Genomic DNA, 25,997 nt, shown 5'->3' on the forward strand with positions numbered 1-25,997 from the left:
AGCTTCTTGAATGGCTGCCACCGCCACCTGAGTTTCCTGAATGGCCGCCGCCTGAGTTTCCTGAAGGGGGGGCTCTGTCACGATCATCAGCGATCATAACTCCCAGATCGCTGGATCTCACACACATGGACTACAAATCCACCATTCATGGACTACATATTCATACATGCACTCCGTTCACACACACACACATGCTTATTTCCACTGATTAGACTTCCACAGCTGTTGCAGCTTCTAGACTGATTACAGACACCATTTAAACAACACACACTCTCACTTCCATTGCAGAGTCTTGTTTAACTGTAAAGTGACATTACAACGCGTTTTCCTAGTCTTGTTTCCCCGTGTATTTTGACCTTAGCCTTGTTTATCCATTCCTCCCTGTCTGCCGCCTGTCTACCGATCTCTTGCCTGTGTTTTTCTATGATTCTGGACTGCCTTTAAACATCTGTTTGCACCTGTGTTGACCATTGCCTTCCTGACGTTGAATAAACCTGCACGTGGATCCTAAACCTCAGTTGTCTCTGTCACTCCCCGTGTTACATGAAGAGTTAATTTCAAGATAAATTAGAAAAAAAGATTTATAAATATAGTTTAAAATGTATGTACCAAGTTCTTAGGTGTGTGATTTTTTTTTTTTGTAGCATTATTATATTCATGTATGTATAGATTTGTGAACCATTTATGTAAAAAAAAAAAAAAAAAACAACAAAAACACATAAATACTTAAATATATATAATAATGACACAAGAGAAACAGTACAACTGAAATCACTTTTAGAATGATATTCAAAACAATGTTGTTTTTGCTAAATAGTTATCATTATAGTCATATTAACAGTTATTGTTCCTGTGGATGCTAATTTATTTAGCAAAGGTGGTTTCTATGCAAATATAGCTAACATTTGTTGTGAATTCTTCTATTATCGTTTTCTGTGCTAATATATTATTATCTGTGTGGATGCTAACAGCCATTTATGGTGTCGATATTAATATAGTTATGTTTTTAACACAAATATTGTTGGTTTTCATGCTAACAATTTTTTGGTTTTATAGTTATTCTAGGATGCTAATATACTGTTGTATATACTCCAATGTGAACGTTAATATATTATTGTTGTGCTTATAATTATTTCAGTGGACTCTATAGATGGTGTTGACAGGTGTGTGCGCTAATATAGTTATTGGCTTATAAATTAACTAGCTAGTTATTGTTGGTCTGAATCGGTATTTCTACGATAATACTGTATATGTATTGCGGTAGTGGATGCTAGTATAGCTAGTAGTTTTCCACTAATGCACTTATTTGTGTGGATGCTAACACTTAATTTTAGAATATATTGCTAATATTCAAGTAGACGGTAATATAGTGTTGTTGTACTACAGTGTATATTGATATTGTTTTTGCTAGTAATTTCAGCAGACTCTAAAATATCATTGTTTTTTGACAGGTGTGTGCGCTAATATAGTTATTAGCCAATACATTTACTAGATAGTTACCGCTTCAATGGACATAGTAATTAATGGTGTCGACGCTAATGTAGCTATTGTTATAGTTAGCTTAATATTTATAATTTTTTGGTGTGAACAAACCTTGTATATACACTTTAAACTAGTTTTACAACCTTTCATGTTGTTTTGCAGTTCTATTTGTTGTTGCGCTAAACTAATTTTATGATTATTTAAAGAGCCCATATTATACATGAAATAGGGTCATATTTAGGTTGTAAGGGTCTCCAACAACAGTCTAATATGCATGCAAGGTCAAAAAACACTTTGATGGTCTTATAATCTGCATTTATTTTTACCTAATTATTCCAGCGACTCTCATATGAATCGTTAAGTGATTCATTTGTTCCCAAACCCCTCCTCAGCGCGAAGCTAATTTGCGCTGATTGGACCGATGACAGCCTGCTGCGATTGGTCGACGACACTGACAGGCTTCAGGGCGAGACAGAGTGAAATGCCCAGCAGCTAATCAACAATATAAAAGTAGTCACAGTGCATACACGCTTCATAGTGGATTTTGGCTGCCAGTGGGTGAATGTAAATACAGACGATGGACTAGAAAATACTGACGACTAACTATTTTATCAAGCAAAAAGTCCAAGAACTGGCGAGGAGATCTCCTAGCAGTCTACTTGCTCTTTTCACACACACACACACACACACACACACACACACACACACACACACAGGGCCGGCGCGTCCACAATAGAGACGTCGCGGCAGCGACACCTCCCTCACCCTCCGCGTCCTCAGTTACATCCGCGATTACAACCCATACCCCCCCCCCAAGCTTCGATTTAAACCGCTAGACCCCCCCACCACCCCCACCCCCCCGGTCCTCACTTTACAAACGAGTCCCTTTCGTTTTCACTATCGGGTTGAGGGCGGCGTGATCACCCCTTGCCTAGAGCTTTACCCTATTCAGAGGAGACACACACACACACACATTAACCTCCTAAGAGGAGACACTCACACAAACGACCGTCCTCAGAGGAGACACACACACACACACACATCACACACACACACATAGCTGACTATCCGTAAACAAAGCGGCAGGCGTCGCGTTTTCAACGTGGCTTTACAATCGATATGAGAATATATAGAGTTAACCTCATACAGTACACGCGGTTACAAGTAACAAAACACAACTAAATGCATAATTTGCAAGCTAGAGTAAATGAGGCAACAGTTTAAATCGCACGTACTTACACTGGTGAAATGGGGGAAGAAACTGATTCATGATCCACTGATCCTTGTTCTGACAGTCTTTACTGATCCTTCCTTTAACAAACCGATGAAGTCTTCTTTGTAAGCAGGTAGTTTCCAGAGGCTCTCGATCTGCTCAAGGCTAGGCTATATTGCTAAGGTTTCATCTTTGGGTGAACTGTCAATAATCTCCATCTGCACAGCATGACTTCATTCGACCGGTGTCTGTGTGTGTCTCTGTGTGTGTGTGTGTGTGTGTGTGTGTGTGTGTGTGTGTGTGTGACTTTTTTTCTGTTAGTGGGCGGGGCCGCAGGTTTCAAATCTCCCGGGCTTGCGCGTGCAACTACTTGTGTTTCGTAGCTGCGTCATCAAGAAACACCTAATGACTCGTTATCAAGACGACTCGTTTGAAGCACTATGAGTCGACTCTTTTATAGATGAATCAATCGTTTTAAACACTGTACACTTACAGATTTAAGCCTTAGCTGGACATTTCACTTCACTTAGAGCTGTGTGACACACTACATGGAAGGGCATTTTCAAAAACCCATAATATGGGCTCTTTAAAGACAATGGTAAATGATCACAGGAATCACTTAAAACCTTCTTAATAGACTTTTTCCAAGGGGTTCAGTGGCCATTTTTCCTGTTTATTCTAAAGGAGGTCATAAGTCTTGCTAATTATAGCAATATTAACTTCACATGTATCTTTGGATGCCTAAGTTATGACGAGACAACATGGATGCTGATGTTGTTCTGTAATCTTGTTTAATTAGATTCTTATTCTGCTTGATGTCGCCCCTCGAGCTTCTGAGTGGACAGATTTAATGATGAAGACCTGCTCACCCTATGAAGCCAGCAGACTGCAGCCCAATATCAAAGCAAGACATGCCGGACAAAAACTCAGATTATTTATTTGCATCCCTGTTTTTTTACGAATTCAGGAGACGAAAAGTGCAGACCAGATTGAGCTAAAAGTCTGTAAATTAGTACACTATTATAGTCTGCATGAAGTACTGGGCTGTTTTGCCTGTCAGAGAAACAAACCAATAAAGTATTAGCATTGAGTGTGTAAACATGAAACTGATTTCACTAAGGGTTTGGGTTATGTTGGCCTGAGAAAGCCAATATACTGTTATCCTGTTTAAACATTTTTTTCTCAGACGTTCATGCTATAGCTTCCAAACTTGGGTCGGACCTTTAGAAAGTTTGCAGTTACTGCATTAAAATGATGTAGACACATCCTAGAAACCACTCAGAACACCCTAAACAAGTAGCTACTCATAAAACTTTAGCAACAACTGTGCAATCAGCCAAAATAACCTGCTGAAAAAAACAGCTTAAACCAGCCTAGACTGGTTGGCTGGTTTTAGCTGGTCGACCAGCCTGGTTTTAGAGGGGTTTTAGCCATTTCTAGGCTGGACTCCAGTCATTTCCAGCCCGGTCTTAGCTGGACAAGCTAAAATCAGCTTGACTAGCCTGGTTTAAGCTGGGCATTGCTGGTTTTGTCTGGGCTCCCAGCCTGGCTAAGCTGGTCAAACTGGTTTTAGCTGGTCAACTCCCAGCCTGACCAGCTAAGACCAAACTGGAAATGGCTGAAAACCAGCCTGGAAAAACCAGGCTGGTCGACTAGCTAAAATCAGCTAACCAGCTTAGGGTAGCTATTCAACATTTACACAAAACACATTAGAAATGATAATACAACTATTTATAGCACCTTAGCAACCACCTGGCAACCACCTATAACACTCATATACCACTTAGCAACCACCCCAAAAAAACCTAGCAAACACCTAGAATATTCTAGCAATCACACGGCAAACACCCAAAATACATACAATTGCAAACTAACCACCCATACAACACCAGCTGCTTAGCACTTACCCAAATTATTGTTTTAATTACCTACCAAAAACCTAGCAACCTACCAAAACACTATAGCAACTAACTGACAACACCCTCACAACCACCCAGAGCACCGTACAACTGGCTAGCTACAACTTAGATTACCCTACAGGCATCAAACAACCATCTAGAGTGCCCCTGTCACTCTAGAACTTCCTGTATAACAACCAACCTGAACCCCCAAACAACCAACCACAGTAATAGTGAATGTAAATAAACAACCACTAGTACATATAGCAACACCCAAATTAAGTTACAAGATTTAATCAAACTAGAGTACAAAGTACCCATTAAATGATATGACAAATACCCATAACAACATAGCAACCACATACCCACAACACACTATCAACTATCCCAAGTACCATAGCAATCTCATACGTAGAAGACTCTAGCATAACAGCAACCCATACAAACCTTAATAACAACACCCAAGCAACAACAACTAACAACACTTATAACAGCAAAAGTTATAGATAATAACAATAATAATAAAATCCATTCCATCAGCCGCATTGAAAAAAAAAGAACTAAAAATTAAGAAAATGTAAAGTTTGATCATATGGTAATCATGTACAGTATGATTCATGTACAGTGTGACTTTCAATGTACTGTATTTTATTTATAATGACTAAAACTGCATTCTCAGGCAGTTTTCCAGACATAGTTTCTGTCTATTCTCAGATCAGCTTCAGCCATTTGTTGAAGAGGTCTCAGATTAGACCTAATCCGTGTCTGGAAATCTACACTCATCTGCAGACTGTACCATGGCTCACCAGTGTCCTGGGGTTTTCCGGGCAGGCGTGTTTGGTGTGCAGGCAGGATCTCTAGTTTGGTCTGATCAGATGTGCTGGCCAGCAGCTGCGTTGCCTCCAGAAGCGAGCAGTGCTCAGTGCTGGTGCCGTCTATAGACAGGATATGATCACCAACATGTAACGCTCCTGACCTGAGACGCAAACAGACAACTGCTAGAACTGTCATAAAAGTTCAAAGCCACCTCAAGCGTAAAATTAATTCACGAAACTAAGGGATTTTTATTTTCAAATGTGAAAATTCGGTCACTCTTTTCTCATGTGATACTTCTGCAAAAAAAGATAAGAAATAATAATGTTATGTAAGAATGATATAAGAATAATATAAGAATGTATTGTACAGAGACAAGTTGTGACAGAGAATAAATTATGCATTCATACAAATCAGTTTACATAAAAAAAAATGTAGACATACTATAGTAATAATAACTTACAGAAAAACGGTTCATATGTTACATTTAAAAATTAACAATGCGTTAGTTTGAATGGTTCTACAAACATCTTAAACACAGGCTCATTCTGAAAATGTACTGCTATATACATTTCTGGAGAATGCCAAATAAGTCCCAGGAGCTATGTTTTTTTTTTTTTGCAGTTTTTGTTTTCATATAACCGGCAAATAAATATAATTAGGCTATCATAAGTGGGTTTTTTTTTTTTCGTGAAATTGTACTGTTGGCATTTGTCAAAACGTCACCATAGGCCGTTACTAGGCCAACCCGTCATTTTATTTGTTTATTAAGCCCATTTTAATAACTTGTTTTCAGGTTACATTTTCATTTTTAGGGCCATGAACTTACAAGTCAAAATAAAATCGATAAGCTTTAGCCTATAAAATAGGCCTAAAGTATACTTTCTGGTGTTTAATTTTGCATGAGCAAATTACATATTTAAAAAAAAAAAGATCATTCAGCCTACCTGGAGTGCACGTGAGAAGTTTATCTGCGGCAAATCCACTCACTCACGCACTTATATAGCCTACCTATTTCATTTATAACCCTGTAAACTTGACTTTGCAGGCCAATCATCTTTAAACTCTAAAGGCATTTTTAAGTGTCCTAACTTGAGACTGCTGCTGCATAATGGGATGTTTCTTTTCACAACTGTAAATGTGCACTTTAGTGATTCGAAAATGAAAGCAAACATTCAAAAGGGTTCTCCGTTTTGTCAATTTTATATCTTTTAATAATATTATTAACATCGAATATAATAAATTAAAATATTAATTATAGTGTAGACTGCTATGGGACTCTGCAGTGTCCAAATAAACATTTTTATAGGCTACTCTAATATTAATCTCTAACTGAAAAACTATTGTGAAAATGACTGGCAGTTGCGTCTCTGCTAAAATTAATTTAATGGCTAATTTCTTTTCCCTTGTTTCCCTTTAGAGCTCAAGAGAGTTGTATTTAAAGAATTAGTCAACAAAAACATGAATTGAATGAGGTTGCTCACCTTCATGTCATCCACTAGTCCAATTTTTTTCTTTGTGAGTTTAGAATGCACCTCCGCCGCTGCATGCGAGTTTTAAAGCTATATACGGGTGCACCATGACCTGACGAGGGGACCTGATCTCTGGGCTCTTGCTTTAATTTCACAATTTTCATAATTTAATTGCTTTTTCATATTATAAAATATCTAAATTTGTGTTCTGAAGGATGGAATGACGGGAATGTTAGTAATTAATGACAGAAAGAATTTTCAGTTTTGCGTGAACTAATCCTTTATGAAAATTGAGGGGGCACAAATTCTTTCTGAGGGGCAATGCCCCCTTTTACCCCCCGTCTCAAGTCCGCCGACATACATGGCAAGCTACTGGACAAATTGGTAACAGTGGGCAAGTCATCCATACGCATGTAATTAGTCAGCTGGTAAGCGCGAAAAGGAACATCGTAATACCGCCCTGTAATGTTTGTTTTAGAAACTAAATGCAGCCATTTGTACTTCTGGCTACATAATTCACGATCTCCAGAAATGTATATAGGACTACGTTTTTAGAATGTTAAACATTTTATATGGTCAAGAAAACCATTTGTTTATACTCTATTTTCAAGCATTAAAACAAAATCTAAATGTCTGTTTTTTTATGAATATAAGAATTGTTACACAAAGACACCCACAAAGGTTTCCTGCCATTTGCTCTGTTTGTGTTTGTTGAATGAGGCCTATTGAGTGTGTACCTGTCCACGACGCTGCCGGGCTTGATCTTATCGATGACGATTGCCTGTTTGTTCCTGTGCAAGGCAGTGGTCAGAGTGATTCCCAGACTTGCTCCAGGCGCTTTGGCAATCTCCACCAGCAGAGGACCTGAAGCGTTCGTCACAGAGTCTGGGGGCCAGGCGATAAGAACAGACAGAATAGCACTGTTACGCTGTGGTTTAACTGTGATTTCAGAACAGATTGATTTTGCAGATTAAGGCTCAGATATACACACAACACAATTATTTTTATCAGTTTAGAAATAAATAGAAGTTTAAGATTCTTTTAAAGCTCTCTAGTGTGTTTTACTTGTGTTTAAAGTAATTTAACTCGACTGAGAAAATTAAAGAGAGAAGATTTCCATGTGAACGAAGGCAGGCCCTCAGAGCCACACCTACCTGTTACATCATCACCACTGACCAATGGTAGATCAAAAGTCTTTACCAAAAAGAGAAAAACTTTCAAATTAAATTGACATGCAGTTCCAAACTCCCCAAATCAACCTCAAAAAAACTTTGTTTTAAATGTCATATTTTGTTTAAATGGCATCACACCAGTTAATTTATCACTTTTTCTTGATTCAATAGAGCTTCTTGGAATTCCTAACTATGTAATAACTTAATTTTTGTAGGAAAAAAAATTGCTTTTACTTAACAAGGCGAATAACTGTGTGTGCTATTCCAACTGTTGATAAGTTTGGCCTGAATTTGTTCAAAATCACATCACACTAGTTTTTCATTTAAAGCAATAGTTCACCCAAACATGGAAATGTATCATCATTTACTCATCCTCCACTTGCTCCCAACACTGTTTGTGAGTTTCTTTCTTCTGTTGAACACAAATTAAGATATTCTGAAGAATACAGAAGCTACAAATTTATAAAAGTTTAATTTATAAAAGTTTAGAACCACTTGAGTGTGAGTAAATGGTGAGAAATGTTTAATTTTTGGTTGAACTACACCTTTAAGTACAGATATACTGAAGCCTTTGGAAAGCCATTTTAGATAGTTAAGGATGTTCTGAACACCGAACCTTCTCTTTCTGGAACAAGACCCCTTTAACTCTACAAAGAGAATAACTTTGAGCATTATGCTAATTGTGGCTAAACTGTACCTATTTTATTGAAAAATTAACTAGTTCAAAGAGGAAGGAGCATCAGAAACACACATGCATATTACATCACTACAGACCATTGAGAATTTACCATTGGGAGAAATCTTTTCCAGAAAGTTTGTTTGAGCAAGCTGTTTTGAACTCTTGAGACGAACTTCATTATGGCCTTATTTTGTTTGTAATGATGTCAAAACTTTTCAGATCCCACTTAAAATAAATTGAGGTCTGTAGATTCAATATAGAGTATTTTTGGACTCTGAGGTGTGAAAGTGTTAGATTTCCATTATCTAGGATGCGACCTTGTCTGACTCTACAAGGAGAACAACAGTGGGCGTTATGCTAATTGTGTCTACTCTAAATTAGCCTTCGCAGCATTTGGTAAATGCACAAGGGCTTTTCTTCACTCTTGCAGGTCAACAACCTGCTGTTCATACTTATGAAATTGTGGAGATGGATAAATGGATTATGTGCTTCTGGGAAACGTCTGCAAAAAGGACAAGATCTTTCTCAATGCATTATTTCCCTCCAAAAAGTTGGGTAAAGGGCAGATCATATGGGTTTTTGAAAAAATATCTAATTTGTAGTTTGTAAGCTGTCCTTCAATGTTCAAACAGTCTGCAAAGTTGTTAATCAAAAAAGTGAATAAGAAATAAAGATTTTTTGGTAAAACTTTATAATAACTACACACTATGAACCATTTATTAAGCATTAACAAATAGTGAATTCATTATTTGTTACGCATTAACTCTTCATTAATAAACGTTAGTAAGCAGTTCATAACTGCAGTGACAAATGCTGTAGTCTTGACTTTCAACCACATTTACAGTGTTCTTAATAATTGTATTTTAATATTTTGTTAATGATTTATGTTTCATTACTAAATGAAGTATTACATTATTTACAAATCAGTTATTTAAAAATAGTTAGTAGTTTTTTAAGATCATTCAGATTGAGTTAGTAAATGATTAATAAACTATTCAAATTAACATTTATATATCTTATTATTCATGCATATACTAATAGTTAATTTGTATGTTAACAAATGCTTTATTAACTCAACTTCATGCAGTTTTGTGACCTAATCTAAAGTGAGGATTATTATGCTTTATAAATCCCTTATAAATGAAAAAAGAAAATAAATGACTTTATTCATTTCTATTGATTTGTGAAGATACACAAATGAAACTGTGTTAAAAGTGTTACCGATTTTGTCTCTAAAAAAAGGAGTCGTTTTGTTTTTGAGTTGTGATGCTTTCGAGTCGTGACGTGATGTTTTCGAGTCATTATATTTGAGCCATATTTTCGAGTCGTTATATTTAAGATTAATTTATACGTTAACATGATCGAGTAATATATTTGCATAATCCCTGTCTGCTCCTTGCGAAATGGGTATTTTGTTTCAAATACAGAATATATAAGAAAAAAAAAAACAATAAAAACAGACTTAGCAACCTGACCAATCACAGCAAAGTTGGGTTATGGAAGGTAGGGGTTTTATAGATCTTTAGCCCTGAATTCATTCATTCATTTTCTTTTCGGCTTAGTCCCTTTATTAATCTGGGGCCCTAAATTGAATCAAACAAATCGTATCAAAAACATCCCAAATTTGTACTCGTAAAAAAAACTCGTAAAAAAAACAGAGAATGTGCTGGTATTTTTCTGCCAGTACATTCTTCATTTTTTACGGAATTTCCTTCTTTAAAAAAATCTGTTAAATTTACAAAAAAATACCGGCAGCTGTGGTTGCCAGTAATCTAGTGTCTTTAACATTTTAAATTCGTAAATTCAATTTACAGAATATTTCTGTTAAAAATACATTCCACAGTCTGTATTTTTCATCCAAAACATTTAACCTCTCAAATCCCAGAGCAAAATCATCACTAGTGTCCTTACTACAGAGGGTTGAACACTCAGACAGTGATGACGTTAATGAGATAATTAAGTGTCTAATTAAAGGAGGATTGAGAATTATTGATGAACAACTGCTACAGCAAAATCATTGAAGGAAAGAAATACACCAAAAACACAGCCAAAACCAAAGATGAAATCAACTAAGAATAAAACTCTAATTAAAATTAATTAATTAAAAAGAAAATAATTACACAGTAAAAATGTAATTTCTCAAGACCTCAGCAGAGATCATCAAACAACTCCACAAACATCAGGAGCTTCACTTATTACTGACCTTTGAGTTTATTTCTGTCACATGAACAAAAGCTCTTAATGAAATTTTTTTTTGTTCATTTGAAGTCCCTATGATGGAAGTCAGAGTCTGCCTTAGTTGAGCTCTTCAACTTTGTTTTGACACTAGTTTTTTATTTTGACTGCTATAGTTAATTGTGTTAATCACACTATTTGTATAGCATGAAAAGTTAAAAGAAAAAACAACAATAAGTATGATAGGATCAACTATGATGTCAAAACCACCCTTACCTGCTTGTGCACTCATTGAATATCTTGTTAGTTTTAAGCGAGAAATGAACACCATATGTAAATGAAACCACCTGACCTACAGCAGCAGATGTCTGTCTAACAGGTTTAAATACACCATTCACAATTAGAATGTTTGATCTATGATAAAACTTAAAAAACACACAGACATCAACAATTAGTCTTTGAATCTCAACAATGGTGACAAGCAAAAAATAAAAATCTAATAAAAACAACCCAGAACAATACAAAACAATCTATTGAAATATTACCCCCCAAAAAACAACATAAAATAAAAGAAAAGAACGAGAAATTTAAGCTGCATAATATATTCATGCTGCAATGCATGCTGCCATTTTTGTACTATGCTGGCACCCAGCATGCATTGCAGCATGAATGATTGAAGCAGCTTTTTTTAGCAACCAAGGTTGAGGTTCATATCCTGATTCTTGATGTCTGTGTGTCCTAATGTGCATCTGGAGATCTCAACGTTTTGTGGATGAAACTAATTCAATTTTAACTTCTTATTAATTCCTTGATAAAAGTTTGTTGAACCTCCATGGAAAGCTGTAACACATTCTAAAAAATATCAAATAAAACTATTTTCTATGGTTTAACTTATAAAATACTAAAAATTATATTTGTTACAATTAAGTTCACACAGTGTAGTTTTTCATTGCCTTTCTTGCTATAACTGTTGAGTTTCAGAAATGCAGTTATAACAGCCAGAGAAACATTAAGATAGAAGAGTAAAGGTTCAAGAGCTCAACTAAAGCAGCCTCTGATCTCCATGATGGTGAGGTCAATTTAAACATTTTCAATAAAAATATAAAAATGACCTCATAAGTAAAACATTTCAGAATGAAATACCGGTATAGCTAGACTCAGGGAACAAGACTATTGTCAATTATTATTAAAGAGAAGAGCATAAATCAAAAATTCCTTCAGTTTTGGAGGAATGTGGTGATGTTGTGAACAGCAATATGCAGGACTCCATGTGTATGTTTTCTCGGCTTCTCACGCTGTTCGCGCCGAGATTCTTGCTCCCGCAATGCAGTGCGTAACTGAAAATACAGGTAAAATTGCTGTAAAATGAAAATACGGAAAGTTCCTTCATAATTATATGGTAGTTTTTCCTGTATTTTTACGGATTTTTTTACAGTGCATATTATATGAAAATTGCGATTTTTTTTATGATCGTAGATGCATTTAAGCCTGTTTTAAGGGACTCCAACACATTATTAGGAGACTTTAAAATACCATGTGACCTGCTCTTTAAATCGATGTCATTGAAGAACCCTTATTTTTTGGTTTTCCTAGTTATCAATTCTTAAAAGAACCAGTTTTTGTTTGTGTGAAGAACATATTAATAACCAAAAACAACTTTTTAAGAACCTTTTTTTTTCATAGATGTAAAGTTTCTTCATGGAACCAAATATTTGCTAGTTAACAGTAAAATATAAGTTGTTGTATCCTAGCAGTTGGGTTTAAATAGTGTCATTTAAAATGAATTGGAAAAAAAAATAATCCAGCATTGGGTTTGTCAATCTTTGACCCAATATTGGATTATGAAAACTCAGCATTTTTTAGAGCGTACGCAAAACTAATGTTAGTTCACTGAAATATCTGGAATCTTTATCCTTTCAGAATATATAACAAGCACTCCCGAAGAAACTCACCCATGATGGAGACATCATACTCGATCTGGAAAAGGGCTTCTTGTCCACACTGGGTCAGTACAACAAGGGCATCGTTGTGAGTAGCGTTGTGTAAAACCACACCATCCACGCTTAAGATCCGGTCACCCGATTTTAGAGTCCCTTCTCTGCACAATAACACATATGGACGATTCACATCACATTAGAATGATTTCTAAAGAATCATGTGCCATTAAACACTAAAATAGTTATTTTAAGTAAAAACAATTAATCACTTTACAAGCAACACGTTTACTCACTTTATTCAAGTAGTCAACTAATGACATTTTTACAGTGTACAGTATTTAAAAAAATAAATGTAAAAAATCCTGGGTTCCACACAAAGCCTTCATATCATACCAACAAAAATTTATTAAGTTAACTTAATGTTTTTACAATTTTAAGTTGATTGAACATAAAACCATTAAGCTGTTGGTTGAAGAGCACACACACACACACACATATATATATATATATATATATATATATATATATATATATATATATATATATATATATATATATATATATATATATATATATACTGTATATATGTGTGTGTGTGTGAACAGCAGTTTTTAGCATATTTAATAAAATAAATGTAGCCTTGGTTAGCAGACAAAAAGCGAAAATAATTTTTTTAAAATCACTACTGCTGCTTTAAGATACTGCCTAGGTAGTCAGCTCACTAGGTTTTGTAACACAGCCTACTTGTTTAAGCTTCTCTCATTGTCCCACAGTAATGATTAATGTGAGAGGACCTGTTTAAGAGCACAACATTTTCTTCATGAAACGTCTGGGGGCCTTCAGGAGAGACAATGAATACAATTTCCACATGTCAATCAAGGCAGTCTTTGTCTTCGGCATCAAAAGCTGCCTACTGAAGACGTTCTCTCTCTAGACACATACTGTAGAGTGTATTTATTTCTTTCTCTCTTTTGGCAGGTTGTGCGATGCTGATTTAAGCAGGCAAAAACTGTTGGTACTAAGAGAGGTATGGAAAATCCTAAAACTAAGAATAATGACTGGCCATCATAGCTGGGCGAGAAATCCCTGTCCTACTTTCTGGTTTTTGCTGAAGTGCAAAGAGTGTACTAACAAACATGGAAGATGATTGTAGAAGGGAAGTTGCTTATACAGGTTGTTTGTTAAATGTAGCGTTCACATTGGTCTGTCACTAAACCATGAATAGTACCTGTTAAATATGTTTTCAAAATCAATTACAAAATTGCAACATAAATCTGACAATATTGCTCTTAAAAATGTGTCAATTAACAGTTATTGAACTGTACATGTCATCCCAAAAAAGCAACTAATCAATAATCAAGTTCTATATATTTCTTTGATGTGTTTTTGCCTTTTATTCATTAGTTGTCAAGCTAACCATCTAACCTAAAAAGATAACAAACAGGAATGCTAATTAGCCTAATATTCTAACATTCTGTCCTTGAATACATCTGGTATACTACAGAAACATTAGCTTAGTCAGTTTATCAAGTTTCAGTAACATACTCTATAATTGACAAACTAACCAATTAGCATACTAAGCTAGCATTCTGTCTAGTATTCTCTAAAGTTTACATGTTAAACAATTAGCCTACAATTACTCTAATCAGATAACCTACTAAGCTAACATTCAGGGGCGCGTTTCCCAAACAATGACGTAACTCGCCGCTGAACTATCATAATACGATGCATGGTTTGGGAAAAGAACGATGTAGTGACGAGTGTGTCCTAAAAACGCAGTTTCTCTGTCGCAGATCCATCGCTTGAACCATGTTAGTTATAAAATAAAACGCCCATAATGATGCTCTAAATGGGGTGGAGTAACAACTTCTTTAGAGAAGAACCCTATCATTTCTTTGTGCAAATTATTGTTTTACACAAACATGCATTTAAAATAAAATCCAATATTAGATTTGGTAAAAACATGCTCTCGCTTTCCATATTAACTGAAATATATGTAAATGGCCTGTGTTTCCTTTACAAATATTATTGAGAATATGATATATCCTATTCTAAAACATAAAATCACTTACAAAAGCCAACATGTATCCTAATATCATATAAAAATCATATAAATAAATAAATAATGAGGCTATTTATAATAAAATGAAATTTAATATTTATTATTTATTAGAAATGAAAAAAATCACACTTTAAAAATAATATTAATAATGATGATGATGATGATGATTATTATTATTATTATTATTATTATTAAGTAGGATATTGTTTATTTATTTATTTATTTATTTTTTTTTTTTAGAAAAGTCTACTTTTACAGTTTGACATTTGTAAACCACAGCAAAAAGTTCTAACCAGCAGGCCCATGTCATATACAGTACAGATACTTAATAAATAACCTACTATAAATTAAAAGAATTAACGTATGCTTTTTGTTTTCACAAGCTTTGGAGACGTAAGATAAATTCCGCTTTTAAATAATAGTTCTCCTACACTTTTCGTCATGAGGCTGTGTTCAAAATGACATCAATGTTTTCAAAGTACACTGTGAAGAGAGAACAATTGTAAACATGAAGATCGCTAAAACTGAACTGTAAAAATAGTTAGAAAGCAAATTACACCTAAGAGAGATGACCTTAATGAATATTTTTGAATATTAGAATGTTGCAAATGAATAGGCCATAGGGGGGATAACTGGGAATAGAACACAGCCAGGAACTATGTTTCTAACTACAGCTCCTGATGTGTAGTTGCGAGTGCTCAAGTTTGCGACGCAGTTTGCAAATGTTCGTTGGAGTGACGGATTTGGGAAACGGCAAATCAACAAACTATGTTTATAACAACGGAACTTGCGACCTTAGTCGGCTAACTATGGTTTTGGGAAACGCACCCCTGCTCTCCATTCTCTACAACGAGCATACTGGTTGAGCTAATGAGCTGCCATTCTAATCAATTAACCTAGCCTAACATTCTGTGTTGCATTATGCATAGTTGCCAATGCTAACCATGCTAACATTTTGTCCAGCATTTCTTAATCTTCTTTACTGTTAGCTTTCTAATATGTTGCCATGCTAAGCTTACATTATTTTCTGTATACCTACAATTGACATGCTAATCAATTAGCCTAATAAGGATGCATTTGCTGAGAATACTGTCGCCTACTAAGCTAACATTCTGTTCTGTATTTCCTACAACTAGGATGCTAATCTGTAAGCATACTAAGCTAATATTCTGTTCTGTATTTCCTACAATTAGGATGTTAATTATTTAGCTTGCTAAGCTAACATCATGTCCTGTATTTTATACATGTTAATCAGTTAGCCTACTAAGCTAAGGCTGGCTGGTTGGCTGGTTTTAGCTGGTTGACCAGCCTGGTTTTAGAGGGGTTTTGGCCATTTCCAGGCTGGTTTCCAGCTATTTCCAGCCTGGTCTTAGCTGGTCAGGCTGGAAAATGACCAGCTAAATCCAGCTAAAACCAGCTTGACCAGCCTGGTTTAAGCTGGACATAGCTGGTTTAGGCTGGGCTCCCAGCCTGACTAGGCTGGTCAAGCTGGTTTTAGCTGGTCGTCTCCCAGCCTGACCAGCTAAGACCAGGCTGGAAATGGCTGGAAACCAGCCTGGAAGTGGCCAAAACCCCTCTAAAACCAGGCTGGTCAACCAGCTAAAACCAGCCAACCAGCCTAGGCTGGTTTAAGCTGGATTTTTCAGCAGGGTCTATTCTGCACTCTCCACATTTAGCTTGGTAATCAATCTAAACTAACTAATTCAGTTAGCTTAGACATCTCTCGGGCAAGCTATTTGAAATGGGCAACCTATTTGAATTGGGAGACATCAAATAATCCAAAACTGTTTGCTAAGCTTAAGTTAAAAATTCATATCTGGAAGCACCAGTTAAATTTAACAACAGTGTCTTAAATTGTGTTAGAAACATGCCAAAAATTTGATTATTTTTTTCAGGTTGCCCAACTTAACGTGCTTGTGTAATTGAAGGGAGCGAGATCACGACACCAACCTCCTTTAATGGCTGTTTCTGAAGGATCAGATGTCATCCTGTCCATCAATCTATGTAACAACTGTAAGAATCAATAACTTACATGTTACACATTATCATCCTTAGAAAAATGCCACGTCTGATCAAGCTTCAATTCTGAAGTAATTTCCAACCTATTCCTAACTGCAATTTTTTTTTCCAAAATGACAACAGCCTCTTTGTTTGCAAGTTTTTGGGCATTCAAGTGGTTTTCCATGATGTGATTTGTGTTTGAATGGTGGAGGTTGGAATTCATGAGGTCAAATGGGACAGACTAGCTTACGTTTGTTACAAATTGCAAAACCAGTGAACATTTGTTTTAAAGTGTAGTTTGGTTTAAGAAGAGAGATTTCAAGTTTTTAGTAGATATATTTCTCATATCTGTGAGGTAAGAATTGGTTGAAATTTCTGCACATTTGACAATCCCATGTGATTCATAAAAATGAAGCTGCATAAACAGTCATAAAAACACACATCTGGACTGAGCCCCACCCTCAGAGAATCGTCAGTCTAGAGCGACTGATGATTGGCTCCTTTATTCGAAGGTGGGGTTTCTTTCACTATAGTGACTGTATTGACATATTTCCTGTCTGTCGTCATCTTTGTATGAGCGCCATCTTGGTCAGGTCTGTGCGTGCTCGGGATGCACACTCTCATCCTCGTGTTTGTGTTTGTTCTGTCTGCCGCATGCTGTTTCATTCTCAGCTTCTCAGTCTAGTTGGTTTCAGTTTTGGTTGGCACTGGGATGAACCACGCACGTTGCAAGTGTGAGTGCACGGTAAGTGTTTTTATCTATCGTGTACTCGTGTCTTGCGTTCAGTCTTCTGTTGGTGTTGTGTTTAGCACATGGTTCATGTTTACATGCACTGTGTGCTTTAATGTTGTGTTCCATGTGAACACGTGGTTAATGAGTTCTCTCACTGGCTGCGTGTTCTAGTCCTGTTTTCTCGGTAGTCCCACCCTCCTTGTTAACCCACTATTACTTTTATCAGTTTACCTGTTTGTTTTTTAATTCTTGCTCCTTTATAGTCTCCTCTTGTCTGCGGTTCGGTGCCAGTTCATCTTATGTCATCAGTCCAGTATCTTGATATGTTTTGTCCAGTCCAGCTCATCCCTGCCAGTCCAGTCATGTCTTATTTGTTGCATGTTAAACAATTACCTATTTTGTATTGCACTGGAGTCCTTGCTCTCATTCCTTACACCAACCCTGACACTCATAGATCAATTTTGTATTTAAATGCAACTCCAATCCAAAAACTACACATATATTTTTGCTGTGTGTGTCAAAACAAACACATATTTGTCTTTATATAAATTGCATTGAAAAGTCTAATTTTGAGTTGTGCATTACCTGTCGGCAGGACCACCTGGTCGTACATGCGTGACCACCAAGGGACGAGATTTGTGCCAGTCCTCATGGGCTCCACCTGTATTATAACACACAAGCACCTGTAACCTAATGTTGAATATGAAACTCTATTAAAGTAATTTAAAGAGTTGCAGCAAACCCAATTAAACCATAACCCACCTCGCATTACAAAGCCAAAGCTGTTGCCCTCTTTCTGCAAACAGATCTCGATTGTCTTGGAAATAACACCTGAGGTACTGTCTGGCGCTGAGAGTGAAAACAGAGACACAAGAGAGGCAACAGCATCTCTAAATCAGCACCTTTTACTGGGCGAGCAGCCAGATATAGTGGACAATCAGATAAATAAACCCAGATGCAAAGTGACGTTCAGCAGAAGGTCAGCCAGAGACACTGAGCTTATAAAACAGACAATTTATCTGTCATGCACAAGCTGGACTGGCTAACGGTCACAATATATCACCACACATGCCAACCTGAACCATTCAAAGACAATCACATCAAGCCATAAGAACCACAGTTTCCAGATGGGTTTTAGAGCCATATATTAACTAGAGGTCGGCCAGTATTTTTTTTTTATTATTATTTTTTTTTTTTATAATGCTCTCGGGTCATCTGATAATGTAAAAAATCTGGCCAAATGATTAACTTAAAATGCAGATATGTGACCACAAAATTAGTGTTATGTACCAGTGGAATGTTTGTAGGAATTGTAAAAAGAATCGGCACACTGTCTATTTAGCTCTTAAAAGATTATTTAATTGGACAACATTTTGACCTAAAAGGTCTTCATCAGGTCACGTTTTCAGGTCATGTTTGTAGGAATTGCCTTGAAATTACTAATTTAATAAAAGGAACATTTGGATTATTTATTATACCAAAGTAACATGTTTGAAAATAATTGGTTCAAACAAAATAAGGGCCAAAGTTACAAGGGTTTCAGTAGAAAGACTTCACTATCTACTACTACCACAGCAGTTAGGTATAAAGTTATGGTGTAGTACAGGAAGGTTACCCCCATCAATCACTAATATCATGGCATTGGGTTGGTCAAAACCATTTTATTGGGTTTTTAATATTTTCTAGATAATGCTCTTTATCGCTATCCACCTGAATCAGCAACAATGGTACAAGACTAGGGCTGGACAATTACTCGAAAGGAAATTACAATCGCGATTGATCAAAACTACAACTGTCACGCACATCCTGTGCCATCAGTAGTCAATTTTCTCCAAAGGGCAGAGGGCTCACTCATAAAAACTCCAAATACACTACATGTGAAGAAACCCAAGAAATCCCCATGCTGAAAAAACAGGTTTAACTGATTTCATTGATCTGCCCTGACTAGTAGTCACATAACTACAGAATCTTCTTACAGAATAATTTATTTCAAACACTTAACTGAACACTTAACATTCATTCATTTTCTTTTCGGCATAGCCCCTTTATTAATCTAGGGTGGCCACAGCGTAATGAACCGTCAACTTATCCAGCATATGTTTTACGTAGCGGATGCCCTTCACTGGGAAACATTCATACACACTCATTCACACACATACACTACGGACAATTTAGCCAACCCAATTCACCTATACCACATGTTTTTGGACTTGTGGGGGAAACCAGAGTGGGTTAAATTGACAGGGACATGCCACAAGACAGGCAAGAGCCAGAATACTCAACTTCCTACCAGCTGAAGGCAGTTCATATTCCACTTCCAGCACGACGCGTTCGCCTACGTTTTTTAACAGACTGATGATCTCATCATGACGCAGCTTGGTTAGGTTGATACCATTGACGGACTTGATGTAGTCGCCCACGTTGAGTTGATCACTCCTGAAACACATCAAAACTTGACCCAATTATGACAAAATTGCACTCATTCCTTAAATGCAATTATCAAATACTATGGATTTGTATTGAAATAAAAAAAATGCAAGTAAATAAAAGAATACAGAAAGTATACACTCATCGGCCACTTTTTTAAGGTACACCTGTCCAACTGTTTGTTAATGCAAATTTGCAATGAGCCAATCACATGGCACCAACTCAATGCATTTAGGCATGCAGACATGGTGAAGACGATCTGCTGCAGTTCAAACAGGCATCAGAATGAGGAAGAAAGGTGATTTAAGTTACTTTGAACGTTGCATGGTTGATGGTGCCAGACGGGCTGGTCTGAGCATTTCAGAAACAACTGATCTACTGAGGTTTTCACAAGAGAGATACAGAGAATGGTCTGAAAAAGAGCAAAATATCCAAGGAGCGACAGTTCTGTGGCTGCAAATGCCTTGCTGATGCCGGAGGTCGGATGAGAATGACCAGACTGGTTCGAGCTGATAAAAAGGCAACAGTAACTCAAATAACCATCGTTGCAAAAAGGTTTGCAGAAGAGCATCTCTGAACGCACAACATGTCAAACTTTGAGGCGGATGGGCTACAGCAGCAAAGGACCACACCGGGTGCCACTCCTGTAAAATAAGAACAGGAAGCTGAGGCTAGAATTTGCACAGGTTCACCAAAATTGGACAATAGAAGATTGGAAAAACGTTGCCTGATCTGATAAGTCTCAATTTCTGCTGCGACATTCAGATGGTAGTTTCAGAATTTGGTGTCACCAACATGAAAGCATGGATAAATCCTGCCTTGTATCAATGGTTCAGGCTGGTGGTGGTGGATTAATGGTGTGGGGGATATTTTCTTGGCACACTTTGAGCCCATTAGTACCAAACGAGCATCGTTTCAATGTCTCAGCCTACTTGAGTATTGTTGTGACCATGTCCATCCCTTTATGACCACAGTGTACCCATCTTCTAATGGCTACTTCCAGCAGAATAGAGCGCCATATTATTAAGCACGAATCATCTCAGACTGGTCTGAACATGACAAAGAGTTCACTGTACTCAAATGGCCTCCAAAGTTACCCGATCTCAAGTCAATAGTGCACCTATGGGATGTGGTGGAACAGGAGATTCGCATCATGGATGTTCAGCCGACAAATCTGTAGCAACTGCATGATGCTATAATGTCAATATAGACCAAAATCTCTGAGGAATATTTCCAGTACCTTGTTGAATCTTTGCCACGAAGGATTAAGACAGTTCTGAAAACAAAACAGGGTCCAATAATGTACCTAATATAGTGGCCGTGAGTGTAAAGCAAAATATACTTTCACTAATACATTCCCTGTTGAGTATGTTTTTACATTGCACTCATCTTTTTAAAAATGATCTGCAAACACATGTTTAATTCCTGTTCTTACATTTATAATAACACCATTGACCCATCCTATACACCTTAACCCACCCCTCAAGCCTACCCAAACCTCGAAACCTGTTCTTTACCATACCGGTTTCTTACTTCAGTCGAACCACAAGTGTTGTGCAATATTTTATGTATAGTAGAACATTGTAATTACTTATTTACTTGCTGATTTATTATGTAAGTACCTAGTAGTCAAGGCCACAATATAAAGTGGGGCAAATGGTTTTAAAGGACATTATATTGGTTTTCTATTTTGTTTTCTAGCATGGTAGCATGTTAAAACCAATAACATAATGGTTTTGATGGTTAACATTGGTTTTAGAGGAAAACATTAGACTATTCTATGATGGTTTTTATTGTTTTTATTTCAGCAGTGTAATTAGCTTTTCAACCATTTGATGGAATTAGCTTTGTTAACATTCCACATGCAGAAAAATGACCAAGATAACGGCAGATGGTTGAAATAAGCTTTCCATCAATGGTCAAAACCATAGAAATTAATTATATTTTGAGCGGAAAATAAAAGCAAAGTGAGAACTCCTTATCGGTTGTTGAACACCCCACAGGGAGTATAAATATGCTCATTTAGATGCTAATTAGACAAATGAATGCTACTCATTCCCTTTGTCCTCTGGGCGTACATGAGCTGGCACAATGATGCCTGACAAAATGTGTCATCAGCCCAGACGCGCTCCATAACATCCTCATACCAGACATGAGGAAAGAGGAAAAGACTCAGGATGGGAAAACTTTGACGCATACTAAACATTGCTGAAATAACTTTAATCAAAAGTGAATATATGTAGCGATAATGTTGGCACTTGTAGCTACAGTACATGCCCCATTTTAAGCAATGCTGCGTTCAAACCTTTCTGTACATACATTGACAAAAATATGCGTACATCTTGCTGAGATTGTTAGCTAATTTTACATTTAGCTAATAGCTACATTAATAATTCCATTTCATTGAATTAGCATTAGTAACACTTATGTCAAACTAATGCCAAATTCAGGAAAAGTAACAATAAGTAAATTAGTGTTGCATTCCAAAATGTATCAAATTGTTAGTCGCAATGACACATAGGGCCCTATTATACACCCAGCGCAATAAGGCGCAAGACCTGTTTGCCCCTACGAGTTGCTATTTCAAACCACCGCAACCTTAATTTTTTTGTTTTCCACCACATTGTTTACATAGCAAATCAATTTGAGCCACTTTGAGGTGTGTTAAGGCACATTGTTGGGGTGTTGCTATTTTGAGGAACTAAAATAGACTGTCTAATAGACCAGCTGAAAGCAGGTCTAGGGCTCTATTTTGACGATCTAGGTGCAAAGTCTAAAGCGTAGGGCACATTAAGGCCATGTCTGAATCCACTTTTGCTATTTTAAGGACGGAAAAATATGCTCTGCGCCGCAGCCCGTGGTCTAAAAGGGTTAAGTTTATTCTCTTAATGAGTTATGGATGTGTTTTGAGAATAAATGAAAATTCCATCAGTGTCCACTTTTTTGCACACTTTAGCAAAATTAGCATGAATACCTACTTTTATATATTCAGATTTGTCATAGTTGCGTATTAGTTGATACAAGCAATTAAAGTTTTTAACAAAGTTGACATCTTACTACTCATTGCACTGTTGCGTTCAGAAATGTAGCCCACATTAGCCACATTATAATGAGCATTTAGCACATTCATTTTGTTTGGCTTGGTGTTTTTCCTGCAATTTGAAGGGATTACTTTGACATTCCATGATTAGCAGATAAAGTTTACATTAATATTTGTGAATTTTAGCATGAATATGTAAGGTTTCATTGATCTCTTCATATCCAGTCCTCACCTAGCCGCTAGTCCACCCGGCCGCAGGTTTGATACGCGTGGTTTGCCGTCCTTGTCTGTGCCGCCCGAGATTGTGAGACCCAAAGTGCTTCCTTCTTTCTTAATCAGCTCAACCAATGTAACACCACGCAGCTCTTCTGGGCAGAAACACAACACACAAACACACACACAAAAGAAATAGCAATGTGGTATTATGACATTATGGCAAATGGCCTCAGAAATTATATTTGATATGCAAATTAACTGCATTTCCCCCATCTAACTAAAGATGAGATATTTTAATTATGAATCCTCAACATTACGAACGCTCTACATTGTTAAAAATATTACACCACAACTAACTTACACTATTATTCGGCTCATGCTGTGACTGTATGAATTCTTAAGCAGAAAATCCGAATCCAGAGACAGATGAAAGAAAACATCTATCACGCACCAGTAGTACGGCTGAAATTGTAATTCCACACTTTCTTCTTGAATCCAACTGTGTCATGAAATCTCTCTCAGCGTCTAATCTAATAACCCCAGCAACTGTGTGGGTTTGAATGGGAACAGATTGGAGCACCAATGTTTTCCACAAGTAAAAAATTTAATGGGCCGAGGAATTGCACACAATCAGCTCTATCTTACGTAACTGTGATAATGATTTCTGTAATGTCAGCTCTGAAAGCGCCTTAATCTGTCATTATGCCAACTTTCTATAAAGTCTATGGGTACTAGGAGAGCTTGTTTTTTCTGCACTTTTTTTCTCTCTTACAATCTCTTTTTGATTCAATTCTGACTTTTCTTCTTAACATTGAAAGCTATTTCTTACAACTGTTAGCTAACATATTAACATTTAAAATTTTTTTTGAACAATCAGGGGATATGCAGGAATCCTAAACGTGATTTCAATACCTTTTTAAGACTTTTTAAAGACCTTCTCATAATATTTTAAGACCTCATCGCCACTTCAATTTTTAATCAGTATCAAACCTTTACTTTAATAAACAGTTGTTATTATTACACAGTTGTTTTCAGCAACAGGCTTCAGCCAATGTAAACTCGTCTTTAGTACCTAAACTTTCATTTTCCCATTTTCCGTCTGTTTCGCTCTATGGTTTTGCTACATGGGGAGAGCGTCACATCATCTTTCCTGCGTTTGTCCCAAATTATGTGACATCAACCGGACTGAAGAGATTGGCCGGACGTGCCCTGGCCCGAACCAGTCGTGTGGCAGGAGCACGCCGTTGTTAATATTAGGAGGAAAATAAATATATTTATGCTTTTTTTGGAGTCAAACACTTTGGACAACACTTGAACAAAATTTAAGACCTCGTAAAAACACAATTAAGACTTTTTAATACCTTTAAAGGGCCTTAATTTTCTCATAATTTATTGATCAACTTTTACTACTTTTTAAGACCCCGCAGACACCTTCACAATATTGTATTTTTGAGAAAAATGTCAGATAAGTGAGATATAAACAAATTTTTTGTTTAAAAACACATTTTTCTCTGCATTTCAGATTTCTGTCCACACTGAGATGGCTTTTCAGCAAACGAAAATGTTGTCCAAAGTAGATACATTTTAAAAGGCTTTTTTGGTGTTGCTGTGTAGACTGTGAAAATGGAGGCTTTCGCAAATGATAATGCATTTTAGTCATGTGACCAATTCAGCTAACATGATGGACGACATTGTAAAGCAGATGTTTTGAATGCTGTCCATTTTGGCAGCTTTATTAAAGATTCATGTCAGTTTTTACATGTTCCACATTCCCTCTCTTTAAAGGACACAAATTATTACTAGGATATATTGTTCATCGGCGGAAGCAGACTCATCCCCACTCATTTATGTGATACAAGACCTATGAAGAGATGATGCCAACCATAGAGGACCTCTAGAGGTCTCCATAATCCTGGACCAGGCTGGATATTGAGCAGATTCTGTGGCGGTCATAGAGCGGTGGAGAGCAAGATTCCTGAAAGACTCCAGTGATAGACGAGTCTCCCCATTGATCTCATGGGCCAGCCTGAACACCGGTAGGTGACCTTCACACACCTACAGCTTCTCCACAATGGACGTCCAGCATTCTCCAGCCTCCAGCACCTAGACTGCAGCTTTACACAAGAAGTTTGGCCAGAGGAGGAATGATCATACCCAACTTAGCCAGATTTCTCTCAAGGTTTTTTCCTTCACTTTCATCAGTTGGTGAAGTTTTGTTCCTTGTCACTGTCACCACTGGCTTGCTTGGTTTGGGACTTGTGGACCTGCGCATCGATGGATTTGCTCTTCAGTGTTTGGACTTTCAGCAGTGAAATTTAAACTAAATTGAACTAAACTAAACGGAAGTTTAAATCTAAAAACTGAACTGACATAGTTTCAATTTACTAGAACTTCTATGTTAAGCTGCTTTGACACAGTCTACATTGTAAAAGCGCTATAGAAATGAAGATGAATTGAATTGAATTTTAGATGGTACCGTCATTTTTAATTTTCATCCTGATTAGTGTAGACGTAGCCTAAGAATTTTTTAAAAATGGCCTGTAAATCCACAATTATATAAACAGATATTACCTCAGAATTGAGAAAAGGCCTATAGAAACACAATTGTAAGATCATGAAGTTGCAATTCTGAGGAGAAAAGTTTGTACTGTTAAATAGAAACTCTTTTCAGAAAGAA

At 36.7% G+C, this 25,997-nt stretch overlaps 1 protein-coding gene across 1 annotated transcript in view; it reads right to left on the bottom strand.

Annotated features, from left to right (window-relative positions):
• grip2b (glutamate receptor interacting protein 2b) overlaps nt 1–25,997 on the bottom strand; it is a 258,941-nt gene that overhangs the window by 65,243 nt on the left and 167,701 nt on the right. The window contains exons 3-9 of the mRNA XM_056447878.1: nt 23,337–23,472; nt 19,928–20,073; nt 18,400–18,486; nt 18,223–18,298; nt 12,857–13,002; nt 7,616–7,763; nt 5,400–5,569 (exon numbers count right to left, since the gene is read on the bottom strand). Of these exons, the coding sequence (XP_056303853.1) occupies nt 5,400–5,569; nt 7,616–7,763; nt 12,857–13,002; nt 18,223–18,298; nt 18,400–18,486; nt 19,928–20,073; nt 23,337–23,472 (909 nt within the window). The remainder of the gene's footprint in view (nt 1–5,399; nt 5,570–7,615; nt 7,764–12,856; nt 13,003–18,222; nt 18,299–18,399; nt 18,487–19,927; nt 20,074–23,336; nt 23,473–25,997) is intronic.

This window comes from Danio aesculapii, chromosome 22 (assembly GCF_903798145.1).
Source record: "Danio aesculapii chromosome 22, fDanAes4.1, whole genome shotgun sequence".
Classification (NCBI taxonomy): Eukaryota; Metazoa; Chordata; class Actinopteri; order Cypriniformes; family Danionidae; genus Danio; species Danio aesculapii.